Genomic DNA, 17,890 nt, shown 5'->3' with positions numbered 1-17,890 from the left:
CTAAGCAATGGTGGTTAAGCCCTCTGCAGAATTTTACGTCCATGAAGACTTAGTTAATGACATAGCTTCTGAGATCAGTTGTCAGTCAGATGTCTAAATGGGTATTTAGAACACAGAAAAGACCTGCTATTTTAAAAATACTTTGCAGAATTGTGCACAGGACTGAGAAATTTGAATGATAAAACTAGACCATGAAAATTAAATGCAGTAAATCTAACCAAGGCCATAGGTAAAATTATGTAGACATAGCTGGTGTTGTTTATAATGTTATTTTGGAAATATTGTGCTCGGCGATTTGTATTGCTGTCAACATCATACATTGTAGCTAATGCTGTTTTTTAACAGATACTGTATTTGTCACTGAATTTTCCTTAATGAAAACTGTATTTTATAATTAATGTGCCACTAAAATATGAACATTTTAGAGGATAGAGCTGCTGCTCTTCATGAGGTGAAGAAATAATATGAAATGGCTGTAACATTTCTGTTACTGTATTAGGTAAACTAGGTAAATTTAATTAGATGCTTCATATATAACCATATGACAAAATATCAACTGTTTTCTGTAACTTAGCTAAGCAGGTCTGCTCTTCTGTTTTCTCAGATACATGATATAGGCTGAATTGGCTTTTGTGATTTGATGTATTGCTGGGTTTTGGTTTTGGTTTTTTTTTAAAGGAAATGTAAGTATTTAAGCTCTGAAGAACTCTTTAAGGCACCTTTATAGATCAATGCTGACACTGCTTTCCCTTCTATATGACAGTACCTTTTACAGGACTGGTTGTTCTGTGCACACTAAAACCACAAGTTAGTATTATTTCCTTAAAGCATATTTTCTATAAGAGCTGGTGTGAAAATTATTTTGAGTAATACATAAATCATTTTGGATATTGTTTCCTCTCAGAAAAATTGTGGGGAACGTTAAACAAGCTATACATGCTCAGGTGCTGTCCTATTTCTTTCAGTCATTAAAATGCTCCCTTTAAGATGGATTGTCTTTGCAAGTTTCCTTGAACTTGAGCATTCAAAGCTGCGTCTTAAAGAGCAATTTCCAAAATCCTATTTACAGTACCTCTTTGTATAAATAACTGGGTTTGCACCTAGTCCCAATTCTCTGTAAGGGGTAGGCAAGGTCATAAATTTTAAGTAAAGAGCTAAAACTTTGCACTTGCAAGAAAATGGGAAGGAACTCATGTTCACACATCATACCTAAACTATACACCATCCTTGGGTAAAATGGTGTGAAAGAATGTTGTCCTTCCAATTTATCTAGAAGCTGTCAGATGACTAGTGACCATGACTGACTTTTAAGCTGTTAACGAGTAACCTGTAGGTTTGTTGGGTTTTGGTTTTTTTTTTGGTTCCCTCAAAGTATTGATTTGAGTTCTTGTCATGGTACTCTGGTAAGACTCAGTATATTTCTGGTTCAGAAGTGATACAGGTGCCACTGTGTAAACAATTTGAATTTGGAAAAGGAACGGAGGGATTGTGAGTGGCACCACTGGTAGATGGAAGTTGGATTAGTAGACGAATATGGCAAGAATGAGGGAGGGAGTCAACATTATCATGACATAACAATTTATAAAAATGATTACAAAGTCTAATAGACTAGAAACACTGGGATTCCAAAGGGCAATTTATTGGAGAAAAAGAAAGCTTCATTCACCACAATATTGAGAATTAATACAAGAAAACTCAAGATACCTTGCTGCTGCCTGTTGAAGGCAGAAGTGCTTATGAGAAAGGAAACACAAGAGAATAAAAGCTTTAGTCATCATATATTTTTAAATGTTAGAACAACAGGCAAAGATTAAGGAGAAGATGGTAGGAAATGTTTTGAAAACTAACCTGGGTGTTTATGATTTTTTTTTTTTTAAAACAAACAAAAAACCACCACAAAACAAACCTGTTGATTTTTGCTGGGTTTTGGTTCTTGGAAAAGAGTGTGAATTTAGGACCTTATAAGACATTTCGTTAATTATTATGATGTTGTTTAGTGATTTATGCAAGCATATACTCTAAAATGATTTTAAATAACTGCAACTGAGTGGTAAGAATTTCCAAAACAGCAGAGTATTTATACTGAGAATTATGTTAAACACACATGATGGTATAGAGGCTGTAACTGAGAGTAAAAGGAGTATGGAGAATGGCACAGAGGACAGTGTTTGTCTATGCAGTTTTAGGCATTTTGGCTTAACCGGCTTAAAATCTGCCTGCTGTCTTCAGGCATAATGTACTTTACTCCTTTACTGGAGTCTTCAGTAGAAGGACTATACTTTGTACTTTACAGTGGTGGTGTTTCATAACTTTTTAGTAAACCAATATGAAGCAGTGAGCTTAGTAAAAATGGTAAATTTACTGATAGACCATGAAGAGATTTTTCAAGTGTCTTGGTTATAGCTGCTGATTTCTTTGTTCTTTCTGAAAGGAGCCTGGAATGATGGTTTATAATGCTTCATCTACTGCAATATCCGTATCTTGGAACAGGAGACTTCACAGTATGAAATGTGGACCATCTAGTAAGTTATTTATGTTTTTACATGAAATAAGTTCAATTGTCCATTATGTTCTGCATCATTTAATTATTTTTATGAAGAAAAAAACCCCTAAAATAGCTAATACAGGTCTTCAGGATAAGGGGGCTCTACCTTGATTGGTCTCAAAGGACTACAGGAGTATGACAATTTATTATGGGGTTTGACCTAGCTTTAAGTTTACACCAGGTTCTGGTTTGAGCATTTTAAAGACTGTCTCTAACTGCGGTTTTTCTAGCAAAGAGCTTTCAGCAAGGCAATCTGCTCTTGTAGTGATGTACCTGAAGATGTGGATTGCTGCCTAGATGCCATTAAATTACCTATCCTGTATCTCTTCTGTGCTTGGAGGTTTTTTGTTTGTTGCTCTTTTGCTGAGGTAATCTATGGATGCTTTTTGTGTGTGTAATCTCTGGGTTAGCAGGATGAGGTACTCTTTAGCCACCAGCTTGCACTGGTGGGCATTTGCTTGAGGAATTTGCATCTTGGCTTTTTTTGGTTCATTTTATTTTCAGCAGTGGACAGGCTTAAATCTCTTTGCTCAAGGGTAGAGATCCTCTGTGTTAGCTTTTCTGTAGAGGCTGTGTCGTGCTTGTCAAGGAGAAACATGAGGCAAAGTAATTCAGAGTAATTTTAGTTAGTGATGCAAAATCTCTAGTTTTTCTTCAGTCAGCCTGACTGCTGGCATTGGACATGGGATCTACCTAATAGTGAATAGTCTGGGTTTGCATTGTCTGCTTTATAGCACAAAATGCAAGACTGATGTGTGGACTGGACTCTTATAAATTGTGATTAGGGTTGTGTCATCTCCAAAAGCTTTTAATTTCTTTAATACATATTGTTTTCAGGAGCTTTTGAGAAGTGTGTTATCTGAATGTAGAGGAATAATAGAAGGGTTTAGAGAAGCATAATACTACTCAAATAAAAACTATTACCTATGAACCTCTTCAGTATATGAAAAAATCATATATATATAGTGTATGACAAAATTGCTCTACAAATATAGCAGTCTATACCAGTAAAACTCCCTCTGCTTTTGAGGGTTGCACCAGCTTATTGACCAAGAAGTAGTTCTTTCCTTAGCTCTATTTTTTTTTTAACTGAATAAAGCAGCTTCCAAAAAGTTGTGCAAATTGTGCTGAGAAATTTGTTGTCATAAGAATTGTTTAGTTCCCTGGGTTATTTTTTGCAAAGTGAAAATCCCTTTAGTGGGACTAGTGGGTTTCATGTTCTGCTTAAGAGCAACCAGCTAGAAAAAAGACTTTTAAGATGCATTGTGCTACTAGAACAACTCTTGAAAGGGGTTTATGTGCAAGTTTATTGCTTTTTAAATAGGCATAATATTTAAGGAAGGGAAGAACGAATCTAGAAGGAGGGAGAATGAAATGGGTAGCAAGTATCTCATGCTAACTCATCACATGTCTAAGATTTTAAAGGAGGATGTAGTTATGATGGCAAGAATTAGGTTTCATTGCCCTCTGCAGATGTGATAGGGTAAACTTCCTGGCTTGTTTCTAACTCAGATTATTAAACTGTTTAAACAGTTGAATACCTAGACTTGGAAGTTTTCTCTTTAGATCCTAGTAAACTCTGTGTGGGAAGTGGAATCCATCATTGCCTGTGTGCAAAATATATATTAAAAACAAAACAAAAGAACAACCTGATCTGCTTTGTGCAAGAGTTTCAGTAACACACTCTAAATGCTTAGAACAATAATTTTGTTTTGGCCCTTCTTATTTGAAGAGAGATGCAAGCTGCTATAGCTCTGTCCATGGACTGGAGTTTGCACCAATCTGGGGATACATGAAATAGTACAGCTTTTTTTTTTTTTTTTTTTTTTTTAAATTTATTTTAAACCAGCAAGGTAGGTTATCATCATCTTTTTCCAGGTTAGTGATGTCTCTATGAAAATTTTTCGATAACATGCTTAGAAAACTGTGATTATAACGGACTTATATTTCATCCTATTAGTCAGTTCTTGTTGCAATAACATTTTTTCTTGCTTCCTATAACTCTGTATATATAGATAAACCAATGTGTTTTGTGTGGAACTTTGTATGACGGGTGCATGATTTATTGTGCAATAGATCTTTTTACCTTTGTGTTATGTTAGTCATCTGAAAGTAGTTTAGAAAGCAAGGTAATGTCTCTTATGTCAACAGAACAAAAAAGTTGGTATAGTACAAGTAAATGCCAGGAAATAAACTTTTGTGTTAGTTTCTTGTACCCAGGGGATATGGGATTTGAGTTTTGAAATGTTTGTCAGAATAATTGACAGCAGTTAAGGTGTAGTTTACATAGTTGTTAAACTTGTAACTTCCTTCCATACCAATCTGTTTTTCATGCAAACTTAAAAAAACCAAACCAAACAACCAAAAAACCCAAACAAAAAACTCCAGAGCTAAAGCATATTAAGAACCTGCGACAGGAAAAAGAAATGCTTTCTGGAAGTAAGTTTCAAACTACTGCTGAAAATTCCTAACAGGCTAAACACTTCAAATTTTGTTGTGTTGAAATGCTGTGGCAGGCGTGAGTCTTCAATGTTTAAAGTCACCATTACTATAGAAGATACTTGTCCCTTACAATATGTGTGCTGATTTGAAGACATGCACCAGAGCAGAAAATCTGCAGCTAACTGGAAGGCTCTTAGTATTGAAGGATTAAAATTACATCCTACTCATTCACCTCAATCTCAAAAAGGAAAATTTTACATCCTAGTGTAATGAGATCTTTGTCCTCGTTTTAAGGCTGTACTGCATACTGTTGAAGCCTGCCTGTATGCCACAGAAAACTTGTGCTGTTACAGGCAGATGCTTTCAAAGACTATGAAGTTGAAGGATAAAAGGCAATGCAAGAAATAGTTGTTGTATTAGTTCTCTCATAGTCAAAAGAACACCTGAAAACTTTCTAGAGAAAGTGTGCAATGGAAATTACGCATAGTTACAAAATATAAAATTTCAAGAATGTCGACAGCAAAAGCTTAAATATTCAATTTTAAGCATACTTTCTATTCTTTTATGCATGGCTATAGGTCCTAGTTGATGTTTCTTGCAAATTCTTATCCCAAACTGCTTTGTTTTTTCACTTTTCCATTTTGGAATAAAATTTGCTGATTTTTTTTTTTTTTTTTAATTATTGATTTTTTTAGTAGTTTGATAACATTCGGGCAGACCTCTCTTCTACACTTGCATAAAGCTTTTAAAATGTGTCATCTTTAAAATGTGTCATCTTTAAAATGTGTCATCTTTAAAATGTGTCATCTTTAAAATGTGTCATCTTTTAAAGAATCCTGAAAACTGTAAAGTCGTTGTCTGTTTCTGCAAATGACTCTGGAGCTCTGAAACTGTTTGGGCCAAAGTTGGTGAATAGGCAGAATCATAAGAACTGAGGGAACGGGCTGGACCTTGTACCTGCCTAGCTTAAGTAAAACTTGATCGCTTTCAGATCTCTAAATTAATCTTGCACACTTCAACTTTTCTCTCCAAGTGGATCTAATAATAAATATCCTGAAAGGAAACCTGACTTGAGTGATTTGCATTAAACAAATTTTTCATGCCATGTCTTAAAAAACAGTAGCAAAAACCAGAATTCCAACACTAGGAAGTGCTTAATGTTGTACAGAAAAATACCTGTAGGAAGGTCCATGTCAGTCACAAATCTTCAAGAATTAATAGTGTGTTGATGATAATGGTGTATTACAATGAGGTCAAAATTCAGTTGGAGCAACTGGATTGACGTGATGGTTAAAACAGAAATCAAATATTTCAAAGTTGATGTGCATGGTAATTTGAGTAGTCAGACATGTTCTTGAATGTATTGGCTTGCTTTTACTTTGTGAAAAAAATTTAATTTAGATGTCTCTGATTTAGTATCTTAACTTTTGTGTGGGATGCAGATACATGCTTTCTTTGCAGTTACCTCTTTGTGCTCCAAGAGTAGAGCTGTTCTTTAGTGACTGTATCTCGTGTCATGATGAGGGGCTTCATATTATACAAATTACTTTCAGCTATACTAATTTTACTCCTAATAAATGTTAGAAGATCAGAAGAACAAATCATGGATGAGCAAACCTGGACAGATAGTTGATTTGTAACTGAAATAAGTTCAAGAGATCTTAAGTACTCATTAGAGAAGTAGTAATGTAAGAAAGCATAATAAACTAAGTGGGCACAATATCATAGATACAAACACACAAAATATATTGCATCTATAATAATGTTTCAAAATAAATGCTTATTTTGATGAAGATGCAAGATGCCTTTCAACAGTTATCATATGAAATTGGCAGAACTTGTGCTTGGAGCCCAGGTGAAGAACATTTGAAAGGTCAACCAGAGTTGGGTGGGACTGTACTGTATTTCACAATGGGTTTTGGAACTTCCTCTTATCAGGTCTACATGATGCTATTAAAGCATTTCTTTTCAGAGAGCAACAGCAGTAATCACCTCTGTGAAGCTTGGACACATCTCCAGAAACACTTGCAATGAAATGCACCCAGGCTAGATTAGAGTCTCATTTTTTCAAAGGCTGTGATAAATAATGGGCATGAGGTTCTGCTACTGCTTATAGGGTGCCAGCTCTGGCCTGAAGGCTCTTGCTGCCTGGCACTGAAGAATTAAGAAGGGGGATGAACTAATTGGAGGTCCGGGTGCCCAAGGGACTAAAATAACCCTATCTACATACTGAGTGGGGTTGCAGTCTATTCAGTAGTTACCAGGTGGTTAGAGTATTTAAGCAATGAGAGGAGCAGAGAAGAATTCAGACCTGGGTTATAAGATGATCCCAAGTCTTCACCCTGTCCAATAAAGAAGGAATTCGAGACAAGTTGCTTCTTTGCAACAATGGTCATACTATCGGAGTGGCTTGCCGGTTGTAATGGCATCATTGGTTAGAAATCACATTATTACTTATGTGAGTTGAAACATGTTACTTAGGCCTACTACTTTCTGCTAGAAAAGTATCACCAGTTTTCAATTTCAGATTCCAACCCAATGTACTTAACTGGCATAATGTCAAAGGAAAAAGAGGAGCTAAGGACTTTTTAATAGAGGTCTCTTTCAGGTAAATGAAGGACACAATGTTCTTCCATAACCTTTCCTAATTTTAACCTTTGCTTAATCTTGATGTTTATTCCCTTTCTGCAGGTTTTACAATATTTCTCATGTCCCTAGGAGAGACCTAAACTTGTGAAAGGATCGTATGGGTTAGCTTATTTAGGGAGCTTGTATTCCTTTAATGACAAAGATCAGAGTGAACCCTTTGTTATAGGATGTTTACTCTGGATACCTGAGGAAGTATTTCTGTGTTAATTGAGCAGAACTGGATGATTTAAGGAGGCCACGTTGTTTGCAGCAGTAAGATCACTAAATGTAATCTGAATCAACACTATTCCTCTCATTACCTGGTTAAACCACGACATTTGTACACAGAGCTCTTCTGTGCAGTGTAAGGAAAGATAACTACAGTGATGTAAAAAGAGATATAAGCAAATAGAAGAGCTAGGTTTATTCTGTTGTATTGGGTTTGCGTGGCAAGGTTTTGGTAGCGGGGGGCTACAGGGGTGGCTTCTGTGAGAAGCTGCTAGAAGCTTCCCCTTATGTCTGATAGAGCAAATGCCAGCCGGCTCTGAGACAGACCCGCCGCTGGCCAAGGCCAAGCCCGTGAGCGATGGTGGTAGCACCTCTGTGATAACATATTTAAGAAGGGGAAAAAGTTGCTGTGCAACAGCAACTTCAGCTGGAGGGAGGAATGAGAATATGTGAGAGAAACAACCCTGCAGATACCAAGCTCGGTGAAGAAGGAGGGGGAGGAGGTGCTCCATGTGCTGGAGCAGAGATTCCCCTGCAGCCCGTGGTGGGTAAGGCCATGGTGAGGCAGGCTGTCCCCCTGCAGCCCATGGAGGTCCATGGTGGAGCAGATATCCACCGGCAGCCTATGGAGGACCCCATGCCGGAGCAGGTGGATGCCCCTGAAGGAGGCTGTGACCCCGTGGGAAGCCTGTGCTGGAGCAGGCTCCTGGCAGGACCTCTGGACCCATGAAGAGAGGAGCCCAGGCTGGAGCAGGTTTGCTGGCAGGACTTGTGACCCTGCAGGGGACCCACACTGGAGCAGTCTGTTCCTGAAGGACTGCACCCTGTGGAAGGGACCCATACTGGAGCAGTTTGTGAAGAACTGCAGCCTGTGGGAAGGACTTGCTTTGGAGAAGTTTGAGGAGAGCTGTCTCCTGTGGGAGGGACCCCACGTTGCAGCAGGGGAAGAGAGTGAGGAGTCCTGCCCCTGAGGAGGAAGGAGTGGCAGAGGCAACCTGTGATGAACTGACCACAACCCCCATTCCCTGTTCCCCTGTGCTGCTGCAGAGGAGGAGGTGGAGAAAATTGGGAGTGGAGTTGAGCCTGGGAAGAAGGGAGGGGTGGGGGGAAGATGTTTTAAGATTTGGTTTTATCTCTCATTGCCCTACTCTGATTTGACTGGCAGATTAATTAAGTTAATTTCCCCAAGTTGAGTCTGTTTTGCCTGTGACAGGAATTGGTGAGTGATCTCTCCCTGTCCTCATCTTGACCCATGAGCCTTTATTACATTTTCTCTCCCTTGTCCAGCTGAAGAGGGGAGTGATAGAGCAGCTTTGGTGGGCACCTGGTGTCCAGCCAGGGTCAACCCACCACAGATGTTTTGTTAGAATCATACATGCACAGACAGAAGAGAACTTCATAAAGAGGAAAATGCTCATCATTGAGTCATTTGACTTCCAAGTCAGATTTGACTAATGCCCTTTCTCTGTAAAAGGGAGCAAGGGAGATCCTTCCCAGTGACAGCAGGGGTCCCCAGATCAGCTGACTGTGTGCACAATCTGAATTAATGTGGCTTGAAGCAGGTTACTTGAGCCATGCTTAAAGGGGAATCGTTCAACCGGAAAATCAAAAGGGGACTAACTTCCTCTACAGCAAAGAGGAACATGACTTGCAGTCTAATTGCAGGTCATTGTAACTGGACAGGCAATAGGGCATAATCTTAGAGAAGCAAAGAACAGAGACTTAAGCTCTGATTAAACAGGTCTCGCACCACTCAAGATGAAAGAGATCAATGTCTGCCTTGCATGACAACAGGAATAAGGCTTTTGCATTAGTGACAAGATTGGTTACTGTGAGTATGTAAATGAGATGGCTTAGTCAGAATAAGTAGGGACCTTTCTACATGGTGCTAGTATTAGTTTTTAAATTGAACTAATGCTGGCCAGGCAGCGAAAGGAGCTGTGTATGTGGGCTAGCTAGGCAAAGGGGTGTTCTCTTTTACTTGGTCTACCTGCCCTGTTCTTTTCAGCATGGCCTCTTTTTTGGGGGGGGGGGGAGGGGGGCTTGTATGTGTTGAAAACAAAGGTATCAAAATTAATCATTCAGATATTTTTAAAAGTCATCATATAAGTAATTAGTATTTATAATGTTTTTGCAAATGGAAACGGCCATATAAACACCAATAAACTGTACTGACAAATTTTGGCAGAACTCAGTAAGCAAGGGTTCTGTAAACTTGTAACTGAAGATAATATTTTGTAAAATCACATGGCCTAAAGTAAATGAATGTTTAAGCTTTTTTTTTTTTTTTTTAAGTTATGGTACACCATAGGTTTCTTGAAGTCTTCCTCATTCTAGCATTATAGCCCGTTGTTAGCACAGAGCCTCTTTTTTCTAAGTTCCTAGGATCTCACAAAGCAGAATGAACTTTAAATATGACCCTTTTCCTCATTAAACTTCTACATTGACCCTACTTTGGTAAAACAGCTGGTGATGATGTTTGCGGTAGCCTCAGAAGAGGCAAAGTCTTAACAGCATTCAATCCATGAATTCTGACAAGAGTTTGCATGTGAATTAAATGTTGGATGCACAGTTGCTTGGTGTGTACATCTGAAAGCAATTCTGTAGTAGTTACAGTTGTAAACCAGGTGAGGTTTTTAAGAGGCATTCTGAAGTCTTACTCAGGTTAAAGTAGGGGCTTAAAAGGAAGCTGGAGAGTGTTTGTAGTGTCTTGTTAAAAACGCTGTTTCTGACTGTTAACAGGTTTAGTAATTTTTGGCTGGGATACACTCACAGGATACACTCCACATGTAGCTTGCTTTTGTATTATTTTAGTGTACTTAAAGCTCTTCAGTAAGAGGGTATGGCTCACTGGCTTCTGTAATGGTGCTTCTATTGATGGCAAAACAAACTAAATATGTGCTATAAAAGGTGTTGGTAGGAAACTGGTATTGGTAAGACATCAATAAAATGAGCTTCTGGAAGAGGGGAGAAAAAGTAGGGAGAAAACACCCTTTGAAATGGATTGATTTTTTTGTTGCTATTGCTGGAATCAAGAGTTCAGCATCCATGTAATGGCAGAAAGATGTCAATGATCAACTTGTGACTTGTTAGAAAATATTTGTTTCCTTGCAGTCAGTTTATAAAAAAACATTTCAACCATTCTGTAAAGTAGTTCAGAATCTACTATTGATGTTGGTGTTTTTCATGTATGTTTAGCGAATACCAATAGTGAGAACAAAACCTAAAGATGGTGTGACCCATGAAATCATAAAACAGTGGTCTGTAACCTAGAAGGCTTTCCTCTGAAGTTTAATTCTGTCAAGACTATATCAATTGTAGAGTTTATTCAGATTGTCAGAAGTGGACCTGGCTTTATTTTGCCTGCATCAGCAGGGCTTCAAACCCTCTTTAGCAAAGCTTTCTCAAAAGCCTGAAGGTAATCTCAGTGTGTTAGGACTTTTGTGTATGCTACTGATGACTAGATATTTCATAAGCAAGGGTTTTACTGAAATAGGAGAAAAGATCTTTTTTTGTGAATTCTGGTTTTCAGGACAGCACTTAAAATAATCTTATATATGATTTTTTTTTTTCAAGAATGATGTGTTTATAGAGGTAAAGAAAACAAGAAGGCTGAGTCTTCAGTTTGTCTCTTCCTGAAATAGTTTCTTGTGAGCAACTTGTCTGCTTGTCTGCAACAAATACAATCTCTAGTTTCTGTTCTCCAAACACAAAATTTACTATGATTGCATAATACTCAATTATTAAAATTCAAATGCTTTCCTAAAGAGACTTAAACTTTAAAAGATCAAGTATTAGCAAAATAAGTGAATATATCACAATTGTTAGAAAAGCATTTAATCAAAGAGTCTAAACTTTGTAGCAAGAAGCTTCGTTTCTGCTTGTGCACATCTTTCTTTAGACTGTGAAAACTTTTGTCAGATTTTAATGGGGATCTTCCCAGGGGAAAAAAAAAAAGTAAAAAAAAAAAAAAAACCCAACACCTCCCTCCCCCAAACCTATCACTGCAAGTTAGGGAGCTTGCTTTCTCTACAGTAGGCTTACTATACTTAAGCATTAGATTTTTCCTTTCTTAAAAGTTTGTCTCTAATAAAATTAGAAAAAAGAGCAGTGGTCTGTGTCTTTATGGAAAGTGTTTGTGGTTGGTAGACTTGGAAGTTGTAAGATGGAAAGAGGGCGGGCAGCTGAAAGATTTACAGCTGGGATATCAACATTTGTGTTTCTAGGGTAGTATACTCTCATCCTGGTAGAGTTTACCCATACAGTGTTACTTGTAGCAGTTGTTTATATAAGGGTTTAGGCACCATGCTTTTTTGTTGTGTAATACTTGTTCATTTCCTCTATTCATTGCTCAGGGGACTAAAAACATGTCAGACTAACAGATATCACAGCCGTTTTGATTGCCTTCTCTAAATGAGCAATAGATTTACTTCATCTGGTTGTAATTCTTGAGATGAAGTTTTTCCAGTATGTTTCCTGTTTGTGAGGATTCTCCTGAACGTTTAAATGCTAAGCCAGCATCTCCTGTCATTAATGAAGTTACATTTGGTGACAAAACTGGGTCTTAAGAATGAAAACTATCATAATTTATTTTTAACATGCTTTGTTTTTTCCACTCAGATTTGTTGACATGTTTTAATGGAGGTGAGTGTGTCTACAGAGAGCTCTGCAACTGCAGTCGATTCAATGCAACTGGACCAAGATGCCAGACAGGTGTGTAAAGAGAGAGAACTAACCGGGTTTCTGGGATTGTACTTGGGTTCCCACAGCTACAAGAATGACTACCCTCTGCCTAAAACTTCCTTCATGCCCTAGTATTTTTCCCTCTCTTTTCTGTGGTGATATTTCATAGCATATCGCATACATACATCTCAACTACAGATTGAATCCAAAAACCAGTGGTACTTCTCAAGTGACTCTTCTTTTGTTAGTGTATAATACAGGTGCTGAAAGAGATCATATATGCAGAACATGGGGTCAATATAATTTTGAAACTTTCGATGGACTCTATTATTATTTTTCTGGGAAATCCACATATGCCCTTGTGAGACATACTGAATTAGATGAACAGAGGTTTTCCATACAGGTAGGGGACTGTACTTCTATGTTCATCTTAGCTGTTGTTGATATTGCTAGTAATGCATTAACATTTAGAAATTAAAAGTAACTTGTGATGATAGTATGGGGTTCTAGAATGTAGTCTAAATTTAATTGTAGTGTAATGTGGGCTACCAGTTACTATAGCACAAAATGTAAATAGCTGGAAGGAAACTGATGTGTGTACTTTGAAAACCTGGCTGCTGTGAAAAGACTGCTCTAAAAAGACTGCTAATTGTACTCAGGTTTTTGGGCAAGAGTGGGACCAAACTACTTGTTCACATGCCAAGGGTAGGATTGTGGGATTGGGAGTATTAGTTGTGTAACGTGGATTACGAAGAGTTTGATTTAAATCTTGACTTTGATGCTAGTAATTTTATTTGGCAGGTGAATAATGATCCTGAGTGCCATTCTTCTCCTTACTCCTGCAAAAGGTCCATTAGTTTATTCTTTTCTGGAGATGAAGAGATTAAGATGAGCAGTGAAGTCACCTATAAAGGATTTGGGTAATTGCACTCATGTTTCTGATGCTGTAGTTGCACTGGAACTGATCTCATGATACCAATTTGATAACAGAGATGTAAACTAGATCACTCACTTGTTGGTAGCTTAAAAAAAGCTATCCAGACCACAGCTGTAATAGTTACTCCCCATCTACAGAGTAGTGTCTGAGGAAGGTGATACCTAAATGAGTGGTACATAGTATTAAGCATAACCATTGACATTGATCCTTTGATTTTTTGCTTTTATTTGTAATTTCATCTTTTTTTTAGTGGAATTACTCAATATTTATATCCGGGATTTTCAGATGTATGAGGAAGTCATTAAATCAGCAAGTAATTTATTTATAATAGTGATATTTTCTCATGTAAATTTGTTTTTCATTATGTCTCATTTCTCAGAGTACAGTTACCTTATGTTATTGGAAACTTACACATCCAGAAGCTAGCTGGATACTTTCTAGTCAGGCACCAGTACGCCTTTACTCTGGCTTGGGATGGTACGTCTGCAGTGTATATCAAAATGGCACCAGAGTACCTGGGTAAAACACATGGACTGTGTGGAAACAATAATGCTGTCCTGCAGGATGATCTTGAAACTAGTTATGGTGAGTATTTAAAATACTTCCTCTTCTGTTAATACAGGTTTTTTTTTTCAGGTAAACCGAATGTAACTTTGCTTAGTTTTTAATGGTAATACTAATTGAATATAAGATGGACACCTTTTGAAAGGGAAAATATGATACAGAAATACTTCTGGTAGATGATATTGTTAGTGAAGAGGGCCAATTTCAATATAGATGGGGTTCTGGGGAGGAAGATCTTTAAAAAGCATGACAAAAAGCTGTCTTACTCCATCACCTACAACGGTATTTGCACTTCAGTTTCCTAGGACTTGAAAGGTAAAATCTACTTTTAAATGTTTACTGTCCTCTTAGCAATTTTATATAGGAGCCTGTGGAAGCCTGAGATACTGCTATTGGAAATAAATTGATAATTTTAATTAGTAAATCAAATCAATTAGGATTGCCATATCTCATTTGATCTGGCACTTCATTTATGCTAACGCTTTCAGAAGTGACCAGTGATCCTTGAATACTAACTTCAGATACTTCCAAGAATCTTTGCTTTGAATAAATACTGAGTGAAGACTTCTAAAATAAAAAGAACCAGGGGAAAAAATAAGGCCTCTTGAAAGTTATCTCAAGTTAGGTGATAAAAACTTCTGGAAATCATTGCTTTGGGCTGTTTAACTCTTTGCTCCCTTTCTTTAAAATTAGGGTATTTCTGTAGAGTACTACTTCTGAGCTCAGAGTACAGTATGTAGTAGGTTTCCTCTGTTGTTTAAGTGTGCTACTCAATTTTAGAAAGCATCAGTCCTGCACTAATATCGGCTCTTAGGCCCCATTGAATAGTTTGCTCAATAAATCTAAATGCCAAGTTCAGTAGCTCATTGTCCTCGTTGCCCTCAGAGATTTTCCTATATCTTCTCACCTTTCTCAGGGTATTTCAGTCACATAAAGCTGTGATTGTAGCACAAGTCAATACGCTGCATACTAGCTTTATCCAATTAGCTTAGGGAGCAGTAGTAAGAAAGACATGGCAAGATATGCATTCATGGGTAATCCAAGTAGTAATCCATGTCACCACTTGTCTATGATAGATAATATCTTTCTTAACTAGTTTAAAGCTAGTGTGGACATTTCTACTTATGTGAAAAAGTCACACCTTTACTTGGTTAATGTATACAATTATTTTGTACCCTTGCAGTGACCCAGGAATGCCTTATCTTTCTTGGGTTTTAGACTCTCTGGAAGTTTCACATAAAGTAGCAGCATAGACCTATGTATATACAGGTTACTTTAGCTTTTCTTTCCTTTCTTCCATTCAAAGACTGTGGCAGGCACAGTCCTGCTCCCTAAAGCCCATCCTTCCTAAATCACGAGTAAGCTTCTTTCTGCCATTCTAAAGCCTTCCTACTATAGTCACTTTTAAAAGTTTATTTGTTTGTTTGTTTTGTAAAAGGATCAGATTGTCTTCAGACTAACAGCTGATTGATTTAGTTGTAGTAAGGGTTTGGTGCTCTCTTCTTAATGTGATGTTTTGATTATTGAGATGTTTCTGTGGGAAATCCTATAGAAATGTTGTTCTTCAAAATCACTGAGTGACTCTGTGTGTGTGTGTCTTGTTTAGGAAAACTGACAGATGATGTAACAGAATTCGTAGAGAGTTGGCAGGAAAACCCTCCACAAGGAACACCCAATTGGGATAAATCTCTTCTCAATGAACCACCCTGCTTGACACAAACCCATGAATCTCTACAGGTTTGGATCAACACAAAAGGATTATTACAGTAGTTGGTGATTCTAATTAGAGTGAGAATTTGACTTAACACTTTGAAGGAGGCTGGAAATATTCTCAGTTCTTCTTTGAAGAAGTGGATTAAAATGGTAGCTGTGGCAGAGCTTCCCTTGTCCCCTCCTTTTCCCCCTACTTTTCTTCTGTATGAGTTTATAATTTAATTTTTGATCTTTTCAAATGTTATCTTGTCTGCATAGCAGCCAATAGAAGTGTTTGAATCTGGGGCTGAATGAGTGAAAAGTTGTAAAATAGGAGTGCATTCTAGAGCTGGTTCCCATTCTTTCCCTTAGGAAGGATAGAAAGAAGCAGGCAGGCAAAAATGGAATGAGAGCACAGTTAATTTGCCAGCGTTTAAAAAAAAAAGTTATTGTTTCTTTTGTCCATCACATTGAAGTAGTTTTTCCTTTTAAGTAATATTTTCAAGATATAGCCCTGAAATGAAGTGCTTTGAAACTAAAGCTGATGCCAGGTATGTTTTATTTCTGTTGCCTTTTACTGTGTAATTTAACTAAAACGAAGACTATTTTAGGTTGTCTGGGCTTAGCTGCAACATGGTCTATGCCTTTCTTGGGGAAAGGGTATGTTTTACTACTATTGGGTATGACCTTGGATAAAAGATTCAATGTTATGAATACTCTGGTATGGAGAGCAATATGTTGCTAGCCACTGCTTCTAGCTGATCAGTGGAAAGTGATTCCTAGTCACAGACTGAGATGTCTGTTCTGATTTTCCATAGTATTGTATTCTGGTTAGGTCTATTTTTGAAAACCGTCTCTTCACAACAGCTATCTTATTCATTACAGAGGGCATATACTCTGTGTAATATCCTGTTATATCCCCCGTTTGAACAATGTCATGAATACGTGAGTCCTCTTCCTTTTATGGCAAGCTGCACCAATGATCTTTGCATGTAAGTGAATGTTTTTGTGTAATTCCAAAGCTGTTATAAAAAACATTGTCCTTCTATCATGAGAATGAATTGTAAATGTTAACAGAACTAATGTGTGTCCTTTTCTGCATATCAGGTTTTTTCTAACGTTCTGTTATTATCTTGCTTTTCTCACTTGTTCTAGTTTTACTACCAGAAATTTCTGTGGAGTTGTTCTTGGTTTTTTGGTATAAGGATGACCAAAATCAGGCCCAGATATTTTCATAATTTGTTAGTGTACCTTCCCTTGAATATGGCATCTGTTTGATTTTTGAATGTGCAAAGTCATTAGTATTTCTAACCTTAATGAAAAGTAATAGTGAATAGATTAGTTTGGCATCTGCAAGCCATGTGTTAGTTCAATGAAAAGAAGAATTTGATAACTATTTGAATTTATGCTATCATTTCACGACCTGCTATGGTCCTTATCCAAGCAGTTTTGACTAGTTAAATTAACAGGAGAGGAGAAGATTATTTCCATTTCTTGTACCATGATGACTCACTGGTAGAAATCTTACACTTTCTTCTTGTGAGTTTTCTGAAGGATGTTATTCCTTTTGTGAAAATCAAGACCTTTATTCAAGTCTGTTTATACTGCTGTATCTCTGGCTTTCATGGATTTATTCAGGAAATTGGCGTCAGGTCTCAAATACATTGATGACCTATCTTCATGTGTGGCAGAATGTCTTATCCATTGAAGACTTTTAACCTAGCCAAACAGTGCAGTACTTCAGAACATTATTAAAGTAGATTCAATGAACATGGTTGTATGCAATGCAGGAGCATTCATGAGGTTATGATTGCATGTTTGAATATAGGTAGAAAATAATATGTCAATTTTTATTTGTGTAAGGTCAGCAGTTGATAATGCAACTTGGTGTCGAGCATTAACTGAATATGCCAGAGCATGTGCCCAAGCAGGAAAGCCACTTCATGGATGGCGAATGCACTTTCAGCAGTGTGGTATGCAGATGCTTTCATACTTGGAAATACTGCTTAGTAGTTGTGTTTTGAAAAGAGTGCTCTTCATACTTTTACTTCTTTGTGCTTCCTCTGATTTTGAACTTGTATATTTCTTGGTGAATGCATAACTATGGGCTCAGTCAAAGGCTACATAAATGCAATGGAATTTCTTTTTTATATGTGTGATTTGTACTGAAT

At 37.3% G+C, this 17,890-nt stretch overlaps 1 protein-coding gene across 4 annotated transcripts in view; it reads left to right on the top strand.

The window, feature by feature from the left end:
• OTOG (otogelin) overlaps positions 1 to 17,890 on the top strand; it is a 120,162-nt gene that overhangs the window by 1,550 nt on the left and 100,722 nt on the right. For all 4 annotated transcript variants that reach the window (XR_008238711.1, XM_052811048.1, XM_052811047.1 and 1 more), the window contains exons 4-11: positions 2,432 to 2,522; positions 12,464 to 12,556; positions 12,775 to 12,929; positions 13,328 to 13,446; positions 13,843 to 14,048; positions 15,634 to 15,764; positions 16,605 to 16,711; positions 17,583 to 17,692. Coding sequence is in view for 3 of the 4 variants with exons in the window: in XM_052811048.1 (XP_052667008.1) it covers positions 2,432 to 2,522; positions 12,464 to 12,556; positions 12,775 to 12,929; positions 13,328 to 13,446; positions 13,843 to 14,048; positions 15,634 to 15,764; positions 16,605 to 16,711; positions 17,583 to 17,692 (1,012 nt within the window). In the remaining variant the exon portion in view is untranslated. The remainder of the gene's footprint in view (positions 1 to 2,431; positions 2,523 to 12,463; positions 12,557 to 12,774; positions 12,930 to 13,327; positions 13,447 to 13,842; positions 14,049 to 15,633; positions 15,765 to 16,604; positions 16,712 to 17,582; positions 17,693 to 17,890) is intronic.

Source organism: Harpia harpyja, chromosome 16, assembly GCF_026419915.1.
Source record: "Harpia harpyja isolate bHarHar1 chromosome 16, bHarHar1 primary haplotype, whole genome shotgun sequence".
In the NCBI taxonomy this organism is placed as follows: Eukaryota; Metazoa; Chordata; class Aves; order Accipitriformes; family Accipitridae; genus Harpia; species Harpia harpyja.
The sequence above is the reverse complement of the archived record's forward strand: the minus strand, read 5'-3'. Positions and strand labels throughout refer to the sequence as shown.